Here is an 18,838-nt window from a genome sequence, read left to right on the forward strand (position 1 = left end):
CTGCTGAGACATCCAAAGATGGTTTCACTTGGTCATCAATATCTACAAAGGGGACAACCCTTTAAGTGGCCTATACAGGAGATTTTGATTGGCCGCAATGAAATAAAATCATCCAGCCAGCAAAATGACTAAACTGACTGATCAAGGAGAAAATAAATAAAAAATACTCCCTGTAACTTTTGAAAAGCAGAAAATGCTTGGTTAAATTTGGCTAGTCATGCCATATACTTTTACTTCATCCTACAACACCATAACCCCCGTATTTTTCCAAACATATGGATCAAATTTTTCAAAGACTGCCTTCTGCCATTGCAAACTGTTGTTCATTTTCAAGCAATGGTTGGCCAAAATAGCCAACATAGTCTACCTGTGTCAACTTTTCTCTCTTGTCCGGGTGGCTTTATGCCCTTTTAACACAGACAGTACACAGTTCTTGATGCATTGCTGCACAGTCTACTCTCCTGCATTACATGCTGGAGAGTACTGTACTCTGTGTACTCTGTGTCTCACATAACCTACTGTAGAGTACACCAGTCGAAAGGAGGATCTTTATGACCCCTATGATATTACCTAGCACTTCTTTGATGTAACACTAAATCTAGACATAAATATTAAACAGAAGACAATCTTGCCCCAACTGTTTGTCATTCTGTATCATACTGTAGAATTGTCTGCATGCCCCTCGTAGAAGTCCTCTAAAGAACACAAGGATTAATCTTCTGCTGATCTCTTCCATCTTTGGCTGGGGACTACCTGAGGAGGCATGATTTAGGAATAGGGCAGAGTTTAATGAACTTTTTTCCCTTTTACTTGGCTCTTGTGCAGCCAGTTGGAGGAGGGGGACAATGGCTGAGCCCCTGGTACACTTAGAAAAGATTGCTTTACAGTATATATTTCTCAGTTTTAATTGTAATATGAGACAAAATAGGCTGAAAGGAAAAGAGGTGATGAAGGAAGTGTAATGATGCGACCACATGGTCAGGTTTCTTGATGCAGGTTTGGAAGCCAAAACCAGGAGTGAATTAAAAATAAGAGATGAAGTCGTATCAGCCCTTTATACTTTCTCTCCTTTTATGATCCACTCCCTATTTTGGCTTCCAAAACTGCATCCAGAAACCTGACCGCATGGTTGTACCATTAGTGTTCCGTTAAGATAAAAGTTACATAGAAAAGCTGTATAAAGCGTGTAGCTAAAAAAAACTGATAACACGTGGACAATTTTTTTAACAATGATAAATGGGTTTAAAGTTAAACTGCTCAATCTTCCGGATGAGTATCCAAGGTTGTCTCAGTTATCCTTGCTTTTATAACCTTTTCATCATCTAACGTTAACCTTTTCCATCTGGGTCCTGCCATTAACTTTTACATCTTTATGTGTTTTATCCATATCTCTTGTGCACAGTAAAGTCCACGACATTGAAACTGACCTACTGTGTCTCGCCTATTACATGCACATTGACAGCGGAACAAATGTTATGTCCGTGCTTAAGAGCTGATGTAAGAATGTCCTCAACAGTGGCACAAAGATGATTTTTCTCTTTATTTTCTTTACTCTCTGTAGCTTCTGAAGCAACTTTTAACCTTAGAGGGAAATGGCATTGATTTTCCTCCCTTGATTTCACTGATTAAATGTATCTGAACTGACAGTTCTAGCAATTTAAGCCATCTCATAGCTGGGTAGCTGACTAATCTAAAATCAACTAATGATAGTGCTTCTAGGGTAAGCTTTAACTGTTTCTGATTGTGCCTGTTTGCTGAATTGAGAGAAACTGCTCTGAGTTATTATCTGCTTCATTTGTTTCTGGTTAAAATTGCATGAAAAGTCCTTTACAATAAAGATCTGGGATTCTCTCACCATTTTTCACCCACATTTAACATTCCTAACAAAAATCTATTTTGACAGCACATTTGGACGTTATGGATGTTAAACATACATTTTATTATATGCAATATCAGCGTCAATTCAATTCTTGTAATTTACTGTATATTGTAGATACTGTGTTATGTGTCACAAAGGCATAGTTGATTGCAATGCAGATTGTATTGCATGTCTAATATATTGGTGAATATTAGTGTTGAGCAAAGCAAAGCATTCAAAGCGGAATTCGGTCCAAAGTTTAGGAAAACCTTGTTTCGCAACGAAGCTGAATTTCCTTGCGCTTTGTTGTAACTAATCAGGTTGTCCTAAAATGGTGGCTGCATGCATTAAAGTGAAAATACGAAGCCCTGGAGTGCAAGATCACCTATAATGCCGTGCAGCCACCCAATGGGCAGACAGCCCTATAAAACCCTCATTCTGCGCAGTCTCTGCCATTGTCCTACAAGCTGAGCATAGGGCGAGACGTGGCAATCGTTTATGTGCTAGGGACAGTGTTTCTGAAAAAAATCCAGTAGTCATGTTTGATTTATCCACCATGTTCTGCCATCTTGTCTTAACCCTAATAATTTTAAAAGCAAAATACCATTAGATTCATAGTAGGGAGAGATCCTGGACCTTATGGAGGGATCCACCTGCAATTATGGTCATCCCTATTGTGGACCCCTCAATTTTATTGCTTTGAGGAAGGTTTTCCCACATAAATGCTTTGTACCATCCCTGGTACCATCACAAAGAAGGACAGGGGCTGCTGCATACATGCTCCAGCTCCCCCGCCAGAGGGAGCCAGAGCGCACCCGTATGACCATAGAATCTGAAGGGTTAAAAGTCTGCGACCGACACTACTGCTGGTCACGGACATTAGTGTTGGGTGGCTCCTCTTTGAAACATCAGACACTCGGCGGCCCTGGTGCCCGCTGATTACACCAGCGGGCACCTTTTTTAAATGCCCAGCTGCCAGTGTAAATTTACTGTCGACTGTCAGGAAAGGGTTAACTTCCAAGCCTTCACACTGAGATTGAGCTACCAGAAAGAATATGATTAGGCTGAGTGGCCTGCGTATTCCTGGTTTATAGCGATTCGTGAGGAATTAATTCTTAATGAATCAAATTTCTTGGCGAATTTCCGTGAATTGGCCTAATCTAATTTTTCAAAACTTTGCTCATCTCTAGTGAAAATACATACATGCAAACAATGATTTATATTACTTATATGTGTACAATATTAGCAATTTTGTTTTAGTGCATGTTTAGACCCATAAAAAAAAATTCTCATCACTGGAGGATTGCAGGATTTTATCATGATGGTAATATAATACATCACTAGGCTTGTTTATAGACTTCATCCATGAAGACATATAGAGGTGCCCATACACCCTAAATAGCTTTTAGCCAAGAGCTATCTTTCCCAATTCCCCCATAAACCTACACACTCACTTAGGCTGAGCTTACATGTGTTTTCAATAGGGAGCAGGGAGAACACCGCTGCCAGGCACCTCTCGTGGTGGCTTATCTCCCTGGAGAAGGAAAGGATTGGGTGTTGAAATTCAACTCACACAATCCGTATCATCTCGGAACTCACACGATCCGTATCATCAGGAAAGAGTCAGGAGCTTCCTATACACATTAGGTTGCCGGCTGGCCCTGCCAGAAGCATTTTAGGTAGGCATAGGTACTATAAACACAACATGATAGAATATTTAAGAAGCCAAGTTTATTGTTTATATTATTATATATGTGTTTTATTTATATGTTTTATCTTTATTATATTAGATGTTGTGGAGAAATAGAGGAATATTGGTTGGAAAAGTATTTGCTTTAATTTCATATTTTGACTATTGTGACTGAACTTAGGAACAAGTATTAAAGGGTATTTTAATGGTTGTAGCACGTTACATATAGTGAGAGAGAGAGAGTGTTGAACAGATTGATATATAGTTTTGTGGGGGAAAAAAATCTGTAAAACCTGTAGTTTTTTAAATTCAATCTCTGCATCTTTTGAGCACAGTTGCCATTGTGTGCTCCTGTGACAGCCTTCCCTGTATAAGTATGTATACATAGCAGTCACTGATACAGTACATGGTCCACTTGATTTCGGAGCCCAAAAGGAGCAGAGATTTAAAAGTATAAATTACAAGTTTTATTGAATATTTTCCCATAAATTATATATCAATCTGCTCAGCTCCTTCTGCTCTGTAACATGCTGCCTGCATACTGCATTGCATTTCATGGTGGCAGGTTTTCGTTCACATCTTCACAATATAGGCCTCTCTACACAGGAAGTTGAACTCTTTTAAATTAAGTGTAAGATAACATTTATTAGCACATCTGATAGCTTCAGAGCTTTAGCGGATTAGCTTTCATGCAGCTGCTTCTAAATCTTCAATTACAAAGATGGCACCATTAGGGAGTTGTGGACACAGTAAACATGATGTGATCAACAAGCGTACCAGGAGTACCCATAAGCAGCTGGCACATCTACAAAGATTGTTGAAACATGTGCAGATCCGATGCACCTGATCCTTAATGAAACTGGCAAAGGATCTCTTTGGAGAGATGATTAGTTCACCAGAGACTTAGCTATTCATTTAGTTTTCATACTTGGACAATGAAGAGCTGAACAAAAGCAAAAAATAAATGTATATACATTTAAATACACTGCTCAAAAAAATAAAGGGAACACTTAAACAACACAATGTAACTCCAAGTCAATCACACTTCTGTGAAATTAAACTGTCCACTTAGGAAGCAACACTGAGTGACAATCAATTTCACATGCTGTTGTGCAAATGGGATAGACAACAGGTGGAAATTATAGGCAATTAGCAAGACACCCCGAATAAAGGAGTGGTTCTGCAGGTGGTGACCACAGACCACTTCTCAGTTCCTATGCTTCCTGGCTGATGTTTTGGTCACTTTTGAATGCTGGCGGTGCTTTCACTCTAGTGGTAGCATGAGACGGAGTCTACAACCCACACAAGTGGCTCAGGTAGTGCAGCTTATCCAGGATGGCACATCAATGCGAGCTGTGGCAAGAAGGTTTGCTGTGTCTGTCAGCGTAGTGTCCAGAGCATGGAGGCGCTACCAGGAGACAGGCCAGTACATTAGGAGACGTGGAGGAGGCCGTAGGAGCAACAACCCAGCAGCAGGACCGCTACCTCCGCCTTTGTGCAAGGAGGAACAGGAGGAGCACTGCCAGAGCCCTGCAAAATGACCTCCAGCAGTCCACAAATGTGCATATGTCTGCTCAAACGGTCAGAAAGAGACTCCATGAGGGTGATATGAGGGCCCGACGTCCACAGGTGGGGGTTGTGCTTACAGCCCAACACCATGCAGGATGTTTGGCATTTGCCAGAGAACACCAAGATTGGCAAATTCGCCACTGGCGCCCTGTGCTCTTCACAGATGAAAGCAGGTTCACACTGAGCACATGTGACAGACGTGACAGAGTCTGGAGATGCCGTGGACAACGTTCTGCTGCCTGCAACATCCTCCAGCATGACCGGTTTGGCATTGGGTCAGTAATGGTGTGGGGTGGCATTTCTTTGGAGGGCCGCACAGCCCTCCATGTGCTCGCCAGAGGTAGCCTGACTGCCATTAGGTACCGAGATGAGATCCTCAGACCCCTTGTGAAACCATATGCTGGTGCGGTTGGCCCTGGGTTCCTCCTAATGCAAGACAATGCTAGACCTCATGTGGCTGGAGTGTGTCAGCAGTTCCTGCAAGACGAAGGCATTGATTCTATGGACTGGCCCGCCCGTTCCCCAGACCTGAATCCAATTGAGCACATCTGGGACATCATGTCTCGCTCTATCCACCAACGTCACGTTGCACCACAGACTGTCCAGGAGTTGGCAGATGCTTTAGTCCAGGTCTGGGAGGAGATCCCTCAGGAGACCGTCCGCCACCTCAACAGGAGCATGCACAGGCGTTGTAGGGAGCTCATACAGGCACGTGGAGGCCACACACACTACTGAGCCTCATTTTGACTTGTTTTAAGGACATTACATCAAAGTTCGATCAGCCTGTAGTGTGTTTTTCCACTTTCATTTTGAGTGTGACTCCAAATCCAGACCTCCATGGGTTGAAAAATTAGATTTCCATTTTTTTATTTTTGTGTGATTTTGTTGTCAGCACATTCAACTATGTAAAGAACAAAGTATTTCAGAAGAATATTTCATTAACTCAGATCTAGGATGTGTTATTTTTGTGTTCCCTTTATTTTTTTGAGCAGTGTATATATATATATATACAGTATATATATATATATATATATATATATATATATAAATATATATACAGGGTGGGCCATTTATATGGATACACCTTAATAAAATGGGAATGGTTGGTGATATTAACTTCCTGCTTGTGGCACATTAGTATTTGTGAGGGGGGAAACTTTTCAAGATGGGTGGTGACCATGGCGGCCATTTTGAAGTCGGCCCTTTTGAATCCAACTTTAGTTTTTTCAAAAGGAAGAGGGTCATGTGATACATCAAACTTATTGGGAATTTCACAAGAAAAACAATGGTGTGCTTGGTTTTAACATAACTTTATTCTTTCATGATTTATTTACAAGTTTCTGACCACTTATAAAATGTGTTCAATGTGCTGCCCATTGTGTTGGATTGTCAATGCAACCCTCTTCTCCCACTCTTCACACACTGATAGCAACACCGCAGGAGAAATGCTAGCACAGGCTTCCAGTGTCTGTAGTTTCAGGTGCTGCACATCTCGTATCTTCACAGCATAGACAATTGCCTTCATATGACCCCAAAGATAAAAGTCTAAGGGGGTCACTGGATATGCGAAATTGCTACATGATGATGTGTTTCCCTCTTTATGCACTGAAGCTGGCACGTTCCCTGAGTTTTTCCAGCAAGATGGTGCACCACCACATTATAGGTGTCAGGTCTGAGCATTCCTAAATGAACAGTTTCCTGGAAAGTGGATTGGTCGTCGTGGGCCAGTTGATTGGCCCCCAAGGTCTCCCGATCTGACCCCCTTAGACTTTTATCTTTGGGGTCATCTGAAGGCAATTGTCTATGCTGTGAAGATACGAGATGTGCAGCACCTGAAACTATGGATACTGGAAGCCTGTGCTAGCATTTCTCCTGCGGTGTTGCTATCAGTGTGTGAAGAGTGGGAGAAGAGGGTTGCATTGACAATCGAACACAATGGGCAGCACATTGAACACATTTTATAAGTGGTCATAAACTTGTAAATAACTCATGAAAGAATAAAGTTACATTAAAACCAAGCAAACCATTGTTTTTCTTGTGAAATTCCCAATAAGTTTGATGTATCACATGACCCTCTTCCTATTGAAAAAACAAAAGTTGGATTCAAAATGGCCAACTTCAAAATGGCCGCCATGGTCACCACCCATCTTGAAAAGTTTCTCCCCTCACATATACTAATGTGCCACAAACAGGAAGTTAATATCACCAACCATTCCCATTTTATTAAGGTGTATCCATATAAATGGCCCACCCTGTATATATATATATATATATATATATATATATATATATATATATATATACCCGGACTCTTCTTCTGTGAAGCCATGCTGTTGTGATGAATGCAGTATGTGGTTTACCATGGTCTTGCTAACATATGCAAGGCCTTCCTTGAAAGAGACATTGTCTGGATGGGAGCATGTGTTGTTCTAAAACCTCTATATACTGTTCAGCATTGATACTGCATTTCCAGATGTAAGGTGCCCAAGCCCAAGGCACTAATGCAACCCTGTATCATCAGTGATGCAGGCTTTTGAATTGTGAGCTGATAACAAGCTGGGTGGTCCATCTCCTCTTCAGTCTGCAGCCCACAAGAGGAGTGGTTTCCAAAAAGAATTTCAGATTTTGATTCATCTAACCACAGAACAGTTTTTCATTTTGTCTCAATCCATTTTAAATGAGCTTTTGTCCAGAGAAGATGGCAGTGTTTCTGGACTGTGTTGACATACAGCTTCTTCTTTACATGATACAGCTTTAACTTGCATTTGTGGATTGCACAGTGAATTATGTTCAGAAACAATGATTTCTGGAAGTGTTCCTGAGCCCATGCAATGATTGTCAATACAGAATTATAAAATTACAGAAAAACAATTCCCCCTAAATCTTAATTGCAATTGCATGCATACATCTAAGAACATCTGGGTTATTTTTATGGCATTCTTTAACCTCTTCGCGATTCGGCACCGAGGTCTAAAATGTTGGTCTTAGTAAATGACCTCCTATATTCTTATGGAACATAGGAGGACAGAGAATGCTGCACACTGCATCCGGCTCACCTGATCCTTGCAGGGGGAGCAGGAGCACACCAGGGGGCACACGCTTGTTCAGATGCCATAGTCACATTTGACCTCAGTATCTGAAGGATTAAAAGTGTGCAATCGGTGTTAACGCCGGTCGCAGACATTAGTCCCAGTTTAAAACAGCAGGCACCCAGTGGCTATGGCGCCTGCTTAACTCGTGAGCAGGCACCATTTTTAATCTCCCAGCCAGCGTCATACATGTACAGCACTGGTCAGGAAGGGGTTAAAGGTAATCTGTCACCAGATTGAGTCTATTGAGCTAATCGCATGTGCACAATGGTCACACTACCATGGTTCATAGTCTGGGTTTCTTGAAGTTCATAATAAGTTCATAATAAGTGTATTTTCATTTTAAAATGAACATCTGCAAACATGGATGTCCCTTTCACACATGGATTTCTCCAGATTCTCTGACTCTTTTGATGATATTATGTGGTGGGATATTCAAAGTCTTCACAATTTTATGTTGAAGAACATTTTTCTGAAATGGTTTAAGAATTTTTAGATGCAGTTTTTTTTTAACCTTTGACCATCTTTGCTTCTGAGAGACTGCCTTTCTGACATGCCCTTTTTATACCTAGTCATGTGACTTATTTTTTTTAATTAGTACCACTTACTTTTTTAGCCTCTTCTTGCCTGTGTCCCAACGTTTTTAAGATATGTTGCTACAATCAGGTTTTAAGTTAGTTTATCTTTTTCATGAAATGGTAAAATACACTCACCTAAAGAATTATTAGGAACACCATACTAATACGGTGTTGGACCCCCTTTTGCCTTCAGAACTGCCTTAATTCTACGTGGCATTGATTCAACAAGGTGCTGATAGCATTCTTTAGAAATGTTGGCCCATATTGATAGCATAGCATCTTGCAGTTGATGGAGATTTGAGGGATGCACATCCAGGGCACGAAGCTCCCGTTCCACCACATCCCAAAGATGCTCTATTGGGTTGAGATCTGGTGACTGTGGGGGCCATTTTAGTACAGTGAACTCATTGTCATGTTCAAGAAACCAATTTGAAATGATTCGAGCTTTGTGACATGGTGCATTATCCTGCTGGATGTAGCCATCAGAGGATGGATACATGTTCTCATTCTGTTTACGCCAAATTCGGACTCTACCATTTGAATGTCTCAACAGAAATCGAGACTCATCAGACCAGGCAACATTTTTCCAGTCTTCAACAGTCCAATTTTGGTGAGCTTGTGCAAATTGTAGCCTCTTTTTCCTATTTGTAGTGCAGATGAGTGGTACCCGGTGGGGTCTTCTGCTGTTGTAGCCCATCCGCCTCAAGGTTGTGCGTGTTGTGGCTTCACAAATGCTTTGCTGCGTACCTCGGTTGTAACGAGTGGTATTTCAGTCAACGTTGCTCTTCTATCAGCTTGAATCAGTCGGCCCATTCTCCTCTGACCTCTAGCATCCACAAGGCATTTTTGCCCACAGGACTGCCGCATACTGGATGTTTTTCCCTTTTCACACCATTCTTTGTAAACCCTAGAAATGGTTGTGCGTGAAAATCCCAGTAACTGAGAAGATTGTGAAATATTCAGACCGGCCCGTCTGGCACCAACAACCATGCCACGCTCAAAATTGCTTAAATCACCTTTCTTTCCCATTCTGACATTCAGTTTGGAGTTCAGGAGATTGTCTTGACCAGGGCCACACCCCTAAATGCATTGAAGCAACTGCCATGTGATTGGTTGACTAGATAATTGCATTAATGAGAAATAGAACAGGTGTTCCTAATAATTCTTTAGGTGAGTGTATATCACTTGTAACATCTGATATATGTTCTATTGTGAATAAAATGTAGGCCTATGAGATTTGCAAATTATTGCATTCTGTTTTTATTTACCTTTAACACAGCGTCCCAACTTTTTTGCAATTGGAGTTGTAGTTGTTGATAGGATGATATGATACTTTGTTAATACTATAGGGAATATTGGGCAGGCAATTACATAGGTTGAGTAAAAACCATCAATTTAACCCTAAATGATCTTTTATAGTTGCTGAGTAACATTGCCTGTTCAGCATTACTTTAACTGTTTAATATATCAAGGGGTTATATGGTTAAAGCTTGCTTAACATTATTGTTACTTCAGTCAAAGTACATCAGTATGGCTAACCATGACATATTTGATGTCTAGTCATAAATAAGTGAAAGAGAGAACTATGGTGGTCAGTATGCTCCTCAGTGGTAATATTTTATAAGAATCATGATTAATCTAACAAATGGCACATAATGGAAGGTCAAAGTAAAATAGTTTTCACCATGATTGATAATTGGGTTGAAGAAACTAGGCTGATGATACATGGACCTCATCCTTAAGGCAAAGTAGAATACCATTGAGGACAAAGATGCAAGATGAAAATTGAACACATGTAACAGCTTTTCCTTACTCTTGAATTTTGGTTAGTATGATTAAGCTTTTTGAATTATTACGAGCAACAGGAATCTCTTGCCTGTTTCTCACTAACTTTTTTTAGTCATTTTATATGCGACTGTCTTATTCCTGAATACGGTTTTGTTATCAATTTGCTTAGACTGGTATTTCTTGTATAGGGCTTTTTATTGTTATGTCATTAAATACCTTTAGCTTCTGTGGCTATTTTCCAGGTATATCAAATGCTATGTGCAGCTGTTACCAGAATCTAGAAGCTTAGTTGGCTTTGTTTGAGTGCATCCTGAGATTTGTGATTAAACGGCTTTGCTGTTGTCTGTATTGTAGTTGTGTATGTTTTGGGGCCTGCATTTAGTTTGCTGTTTTGTCATTTTCTTGGTCTCTAGTTTAGTTTTGAATCAGTTTCTGAGAAGTTTAATTCCTCTTACCTATGTTCATTGCTTTCAATCTGTATGCAATTGCCATGAGAGAGAGAGAGAGAGAGAGAGAGAGAAAGAACCATTGATTAGAACTTTGATAAAAGGGACTGATATAGGTGAATTCAAGGTCTGCACTTTTGTATACAGCCGGCCTTGTTACAATTGTGGTTGTTGAGAGTTGGTATTTTCTTATGACCTGCACTTGAAATGTCATTGAAACCTACATTTCTGAGGTCTATTAGGAAGTGAATTATTTGAGATAAAGGCAAAGCCCTCCATGTCAGACACCACTATATAAAACTGTAGAATGTATTTATAGACTGTTGAAAAAGTGTCTTATTCTAAAGAATAATTTTTTGCTTCACTAACTAAATTTCACCTTCTAGATCCAGGAAACAGATCCTAGTTTTGTAGTATGTGACTAGGAGTAGACTTACATTGACTGATGATTGATCCAATTATCTGGGTTCAGTGTTTGTAGAAGTGCTTGTTTCCGATAATTGGCCTGTTTAAGGTGATGACCTGATGAACAAGCAAATGCTCTTTGATTGGATAATCCTGGCTGTTGCCTAAAAAAACAGAGATCTGCTATCCAGAAACAATGATGTTCTATGGGGATAAGTGATCTCTGTCGCGATTGCTTGTTCTCATAAATTAGAGGTGAATGCTGCACCTAAATACGGTCCTAATCTCCAATGATGATCAGGCAATTATTGGAAACCTTTGGTTTGTTCTCGATAATTGCCTGACCATGTGAAAGGACCTTTAGGTGGAGTGACAATTTCCCCTTTAGTTTACCTATGTTGCTCATACAGTAGCTTTTACTGTAACTGAACAAGACATCACTTAATAATGATTAGGAAATAATCTGTCTAAGAAAATTCTTGTGTAGCAGGCCATTTCAGAAGATACTCAATATGGAATTTGCCCCTGTTGCCAAAAAGTCAGCTGAATGGCGTCTTGTTATTGTTTTTTTTTCTGTGGTAAGAGATCTGGTAGTCATCATTCAAAGCAACATACAGTATGAGTCCATAATACAAAGAGTATGGGGGAGATTTATCAAACTGGTATAAAGTAGAACTGGCTTAGTTGTCCTTAGCAACCAATCAGATTCTACCTTTCATGTTTCACAGCTCCTTTGGAAACTGAAAGGTAGAATCTGATTGGTTGCTGTGGGCAACTAAGCCAGTTCTACTTTACACTAGTTTGATAAATCTCCCCCTATGTGTATATAGTTATTTATTTCAGAGGTCCTTACACGCATTGCTAATGACACAGACGTGGAAACTGTCAGCAGAGGGTCCTATTCAAGAATAGTTAAGTGTATCGTCTACTGGCATATATATGGGCTACTGGACTTACCTGACTGAAACTGGTTGGGATTTCACATTGGTTTACCTTACTTTAACACACTTGTGATGTTGCATCAGATTATAGAGAAAATGTGATCTGAAAATTCTTATAAGGTCCGGTGCATTGATAATGATACGCCAGGAGTACCATGGAGTACTATACACGTTGCATCAGATTATGTGACTGAAGCTAGTTTGGCTGTCAAAACAATAAAAGTAGTTGTGATGCCTTTTAAGATGTCAGAGCAGCTTTTCTGACTAGAATCCTCTGGAGCTTATCTGACTGATGTATGTGAAGACCTCATGTACTGTCACAGTCGTTTGACTAAATCCCACTTGTGATGTCACATCTGCTGCTCTAAGTGAAACCACTTATGATGTGACAGTTACTAAAGTTACTAGCCACTGTAGTTTGTAAGTTTGTTATAACATTGTACATTTAATTGTATTTTTGAGAACCAATGAAATATTTTATTCAACTCACATGTCAGTGTGTGATGTCAAGCTCGTGTATGCCATAGAGATAGAGGGCAATACCAGTGTTAAATTAGCAATCTGTTCAAAATGATTCAATCAAAACATATGACTATGAAAGATAACAGTGATGACACAAGAAGCTTAGGCACGGAAAACCATATTGCAAAGCAATCACTTTCTAGAAGGGTTCATCTTAGAAGGTGCAGAGTAATAGATTAGCCAGATGTTTCTTTTGTATATTCCGCATGAGTAACTCGCATTTTTTTTACAACGGAAAAATTGTCTTAGTGAAATGCGAAAATAGTTTTTCATTGTTTAAGAATGTATAGAGTGTGTCCTAATATACACAGCCTTCAGCCACTATATTAAATGCACCTGCCTAAGAGTGCTGCCACACGTTGTGGCTGTGCTGTGTTTTGTATGCGGCGAAAGGCTACTTTCACACTAGCATTTTGGCTTTCCATTTGTGAGATCCGTTCAGGGCTCTCACAAGCGGTCCAAAATGGATCAGTTTTGCCCTAATGCATTCCGCTCTGGAGGCCGACACCAAAACGCTGCCTGCAGCGTTTTGCTGTCCGCTTGACGAAACTGAAAATTGGCATTTGGTGCGCATTGTCAGAAACACAAATAGTGTGTCCAATTTCTTCAAATCAACTGTGAATACTGCAATTTACCTGGACATCTTTAACAGTTTGACAACCAAATAGCACCAGAAGAAACAATGTCCTCCTTTTTCCAACAAGATTGAGGAACATGCCACACCTCATGGAACTCACTGGCATGGGTTCCTGAACTGTGAGCTAACTGTGAGCAAGGGGCTATGGCCACCACGTTCCCCAGACTTGTCCACATGAGTGTCCGCTAACAATCCACATCACCTGAAAAAATCCTCTTGCTCATTCATCTTGTCATACTATCAGGTGGAGGTGGGCTACTGTTTTCTGGGCCACGCTGTATAAATATCTCACCTTTTTTAGATTGGTGACAGGTCCTTTTTATTAAAGACAAACAGAAACGGCTTTCAAAGAATCCACAGATTGGAGTGTTTTAATCTTTTTACTCAATATGATGCTATAATATACATAGATCTCTTCACAAAATGCAGTTAAAATATAATAGAAATTATAAAAATGCAGATAGAATCAAATGACAATGTCACATAGTATAGGTCCCAGAATAAAAATATTCAAAAGTATCAATCTTGCTCTTAGATAATGTATGTATGATGTGACTATGATACTGATCTATAATACAGCTCCCATAGCCTAATATGGGCCTATACCACCAATTTTATATAGGTTCCATAACTCATGGATTCTTTGTAAGGTCATAAAAAGAAGTTGACTTCATGGGCTATATCCATGATGGCTAACCTCCATCACTCCAGCTGTGGTAAAACTACTACTCCCAAGATGCCGTCTTGCTTGGCTGTTCTCAAAACTCTATAGAAATAAATGGAGCATGCTGGGAGTTGTAGTTTCACCACAGCTGAAGTGCCGGAGGTTAGCCATCACAGGGCTGTATGATTACCCTCTTTATCTCTTTCAGTTGTGCTTCGCATAGTAATGCTTATTTGCTCTATTTGAAAATATATATATTTTTTTTTTGCTGTAATTGATATTAGCCATTCCAAAGGCTGAAATACTTTCTCCAAAAATACCAAGAAATCCTAATATTTATAGCATTATACTTCAGAATATGCACTTATCAGTCCTAACATTTTGGGTTTGCATGTTCAAGTTTTATGATGCCTTTTTGAAGCCAAAACCAGATGTGGATCATAAAGGGAAAGTAAGTATAAAGGATAGATACTATGTCAGCTTTTTTTTTATCCACTCCTGGTTTTAGCTTCAAAAACTGCTTAAGAAAATCTGAACATGTAAATCCAGCCTTAATTGTAAATTAAATTTTCTTAATGATTTTGGTGTTATCAGTGGAAATGGTTTACGTATACATGTCAGAGTTCTTCAGTTGATCATTCCCCAGATGTAAGATCTTTATAAATGACACATACGGTGTATCAGTGCATACAGTCTGTCTTTGCTAAAGGCCCTATATAACATCTCTACAACACGAGCTCTATGGGCAAATATATATTTTGAAAAGTTCTAAATGTTGAATTGTTTTTTATGTCATGGCGTCTAGTATCAGATTGGATCTAGTTTAGTAGAGGCAGTTGTCAATTTTGCTCTGTTTTTCTAATCTTTACAGTTCTGTGGTACATTTTAATTATTTCGATAGGTTTTTTAGCAGGGCAAAGTGGATGATATCTATCTATGTAGGTTTGTATCTATCTACTTGCATAAATGCAGATGTTAAATATATATATATTTTTTTTCCTTTTATAGCTTGAAGAATGGACATTCCATTTATCAGGAGTAGGTCTTATTCCTCAACCTATGGAACCAGCAAGCCTTAGCACCAATGTTGGAAGCCTTGCCTCTATCAACATTTCCTTTAAGAACCCTACAAATGAGAATGTTCTTGTTGATGTTATCCTAACAGGTAACATACCTTCTTAAAAACTATAACTTTTTGCAAAACTATAATGCATTAATTTCATTAAATTCTGCCCACAGTAGCAAAAGGTTAGACATATAATAATGAGAGTGAAAATGAACGTGCTTCACTATTTAATAATGATGAATATCTCAATACATTCACTGTCTGAAAATCATAATGAAAATTAATAGCGAAGAAATAGAAAAAGTTCTCATCACAGCACTCTGGGTTCCATAAGGTTAAAGGACATTATCATTGGCAGCTAGACTCAGAAGCTGCACATTTATTAGTTACCATAATTGTATTGGCTTTTCACTTGTCATTGATGATGAAAAAGTGGATGTAACACTGATTTATGGAGAGTTGGTGTACTTCATCCGTTTATTGTTAATTTATAGTGTGCAGTGTTGTATATTCAGTACACTGCCTGGATGTCACATAATACTTTGGAGCTACTTAATTTCAGAATGGCACTCAGCTGTATAGAGTAATTGTTAATTTGATTCCAGTTAACCCATTAGTGACTGCTCATTTATTATTATTATTTTTTTACAACAGTCAAGAGGCTGTTATGCCATATTTATGGCACTGCTTTAAAAGCCAGGGTCTCCCCTTCTGGGTGTAGCAGGGTCTCAGATGCCTAATGACAACTGTGCTCTGGATTTAACCTGGATTGGAGGAACCTTTGATTGGGGTTGCCAACCTGAATATTTATTTTCACTTTATGTGGTAATAACTTTTGAATGCTTTTACTTAACCAACAAATGCTGAGAATTATTTCTCATGATACATCATATTGTATGTTAATGGTAAATTTGAGTTGATATGTTTTACCTTTATTTATTTAAAAAAATGGATAAATTTGCTGTTTTCTGAATTTAAAGTCCTGTCTTTTAAGATACTTCATAAAATAGTTCACATTCACTATATGTATAGTACACAATATATGTCACCATATGCCCAATTTATGTTGGCATCATTTTGTAAATGCCATGTTATTATTTTTAGGACATTAGAAGGCTTAGAATCTTAGAAGCGATTTTTTACTTTTTTAAAAACATTCCCAAAACCCACTTTTTTAAGGACTAGGTCTGTTATAAAGTCACTTTGTGTGGCTTAAATAATAAATACTAGCCATGAGTGAATGAGTTTTAAAAAAAATACACTTCTTAAATTATTCAAAACTCATTAAAAAAGTTTGTTAACTCTTTCCACAAGAATTAAAAAGGAAAATGAGGTGTAATTTCAAAAGTTCAGTTTTTTTTTTTTTACAGATTTTCCATTTCAATCTATTTTTCCTATAACACAGCAAAGGTTAACAGCGAAGCCAACCTCAATATTTATTACCCTGATTCTGCAGTTTACAGAAACACCCCATACAGTATGTGACCATAAACTGCTGTATGTGCACATCCAGGGCCCTAAAAGGAAGGAGTGACATGTGCTTTTGGAGGGCGGATTTTGCTTGAATGGTTTTCAGGTGCCATGTCACATTTGAAGAGACTCTGAAGTACCGTTATAATAAACCCCCCCAAAAAAGTACCTTATTTTGGAAACTACAATCATCAAAGAAATTATTAAGGGGTTGTACTGAGTGCTTTGATCCTGCAGCCATTTCATAGAATTTATATAAAAGGCTGTGAAAATGAAATAATGAATAAAATGATGCAGAAGCCCTACATTTCAGAGATAACAGGAGAAAAAGCAGCTCCAGTTTGTTGCCCATTCTCCCCTGAATATGGCAACACCCCATATTTGGTTGTAAACTGCTGTTGCACACCACAGGGCTCAGAAATTAAGAAAAATAGTATAAAGGGTGTATATGACTTCTCCTGGTTTTTTAATCCACTCTTGGTTTTGGTTTCCAAAACTGCATGTAGAAACCTGACCGTGTGGCCTCACCCTTACACAAAGCATTTTTGAAAAAAATCATGTTTTTACATTGCCATTTTCTGACAGGCATTTAATTTTTTTTTCTGGTGATGGTCTTGTGTGAGGGCTAGAGATGAGCGAATTTTTCAAAAATTCGATTCGCCGGGTCGCCAAATTTTTTGGAAAAAATTTATTTCGATCCGAATATATTTGTGGCAAATAACGTTAACAAACGGCTATTTACTGGCTGCTGATGGCCTTTATGGTGGTATAGAACACTGTGCCTTGTAGTAACATGCATAGGGAGTCTGCTTTGGAGTCTGCTTTGGTAGTGAAATAATACTGTGAGTCCGTATGACATGCATATGACAGACGTTGCTCTTAGAATCACTGCACACTTCACTTATTAGGGCAGTCACAGGGCCAAAACTGACCAAATAACTCAAGTATGGACCTATAAATCGATGTTAACGCCAAGAAGAAGCGCACTCCTTTTAAACCGTTGTTAGCTGATTCCACATAGATGTCTTCAGAACTTGTTCTATTAAATACGTATACAAGTTGAGCCACCCGGACAGAGTGTACAGGGTGTCAGCAACAAGTTTGTGTTGACGTAACTGATTCATTTGCCCTTGCTTTGATCCGTCAGAACAATAACCCACAAAAAATGGATCCTGTCTATGGAGCATCCGCCTTCACTCGGTCTGCATTTGCTGAATAATCCATTAGTATTGCTAATGCCAAATAAAACCAGGAGTGGATCTAAAACAGAGATGACACGTAAATAGAATATTTGCATGTCTTCTGTGTTTTGTACCCACTCCTGCTTTTGACTACCAAATCATAAGCCAATTCGGATGGGACCATACAGGCCTTACAGCTGCTACACAGACCGGATCTGTTGTGCGTCTAATTTTTCCTTCCTTCTGACAGATAAGAAGAAAGTTCAAATAAATGATGTCAGCCAGGCCGAAAGGCAAAATAGTGGCCCAGTCATGAAGTGGGAAGGGTGGGAACAGCATGAGAAGTCCACAGAGTGGACCTATGACATAGTGGTGAAGTGGAAGCGGCATGAGGAGACCATAAAGTCGTCCAATGACTGAGATTGGAGGTGGCGGCAGCATCAGGAGGCCACAGAGTGGCACGATGACAAAAGATTGTGGAGGTGGCAGCAGCATGAGGCGGCCACAGAGTAGCACAACGACGAGAGATTGTGGAGGTGGCAGCAGCATGAGGAGGCCACAGAGTGGCACGAAGACAAAGTGTGGAGGTGTACCACAGGATACCAAATAGTGGCAAGGTGACATAGTGTGGAGATGGCAGTAGCAGTAGCAGCAGCATCAGGATACCACAGAGTGGCAAGGTGACATAGTGTGGAGATGGCGGTAGTAGCAGCAGCATCAGGATACCACATATGGTGACGCTGCATATGTTGACACAGGGCTGTGGTGCCAAAATTGGCACCCTGGCCACCTTCTGCCCACATATTCTACATATGGCCATGTTAACCTCCTCCAGCAGCTTAACAAAAAACTGCCACACCTACAAAGTCTGTAGGTGTCAGCAGCATGAGGAGGCCATAGTAGCACGAGGACGAGAGATTGTGGAGGTGGCAGC

At 39.5% G+C, this 18,838-nt stretch overlaps 1 protein-coding gene across 1 annotated transcript in view; it reads left to right on the forward strand.

Annotated features, from left to right (window-relative positions):
- Positions 1–18,838, forward strand: part of CFAP47 (cilia and flagella associated protein 47) — a 572,366-nt gene that overhangs the window by 436,347 nt on the left and 117,181 nt on the right. Inside the window, exon 57 of the mRNA XM_040424993.1 lies at positions 15,196–15,352. Within this exon, the coding sequence (XP_040280927.1) occupies positions 15,196–15,352 (157 nt within the window). The remainder of the gene's footprint in view (positions 1–15,195; positions 15,353–18,838) is intronic.

The sequence above is a fragment of the Bufo bufo genome, chromosome 3 (assembly GCF_905171765.1).
Source record: "Bufo bufo chromosome 3, aBufBuf1.1, whole genome shotgun sequence".
Taxonomy (NCBI): Eukaryota; Metazoa; Chordata; class Amphibia; order Anura; family Bufonidae; genus Bufo; species Bufo bufo.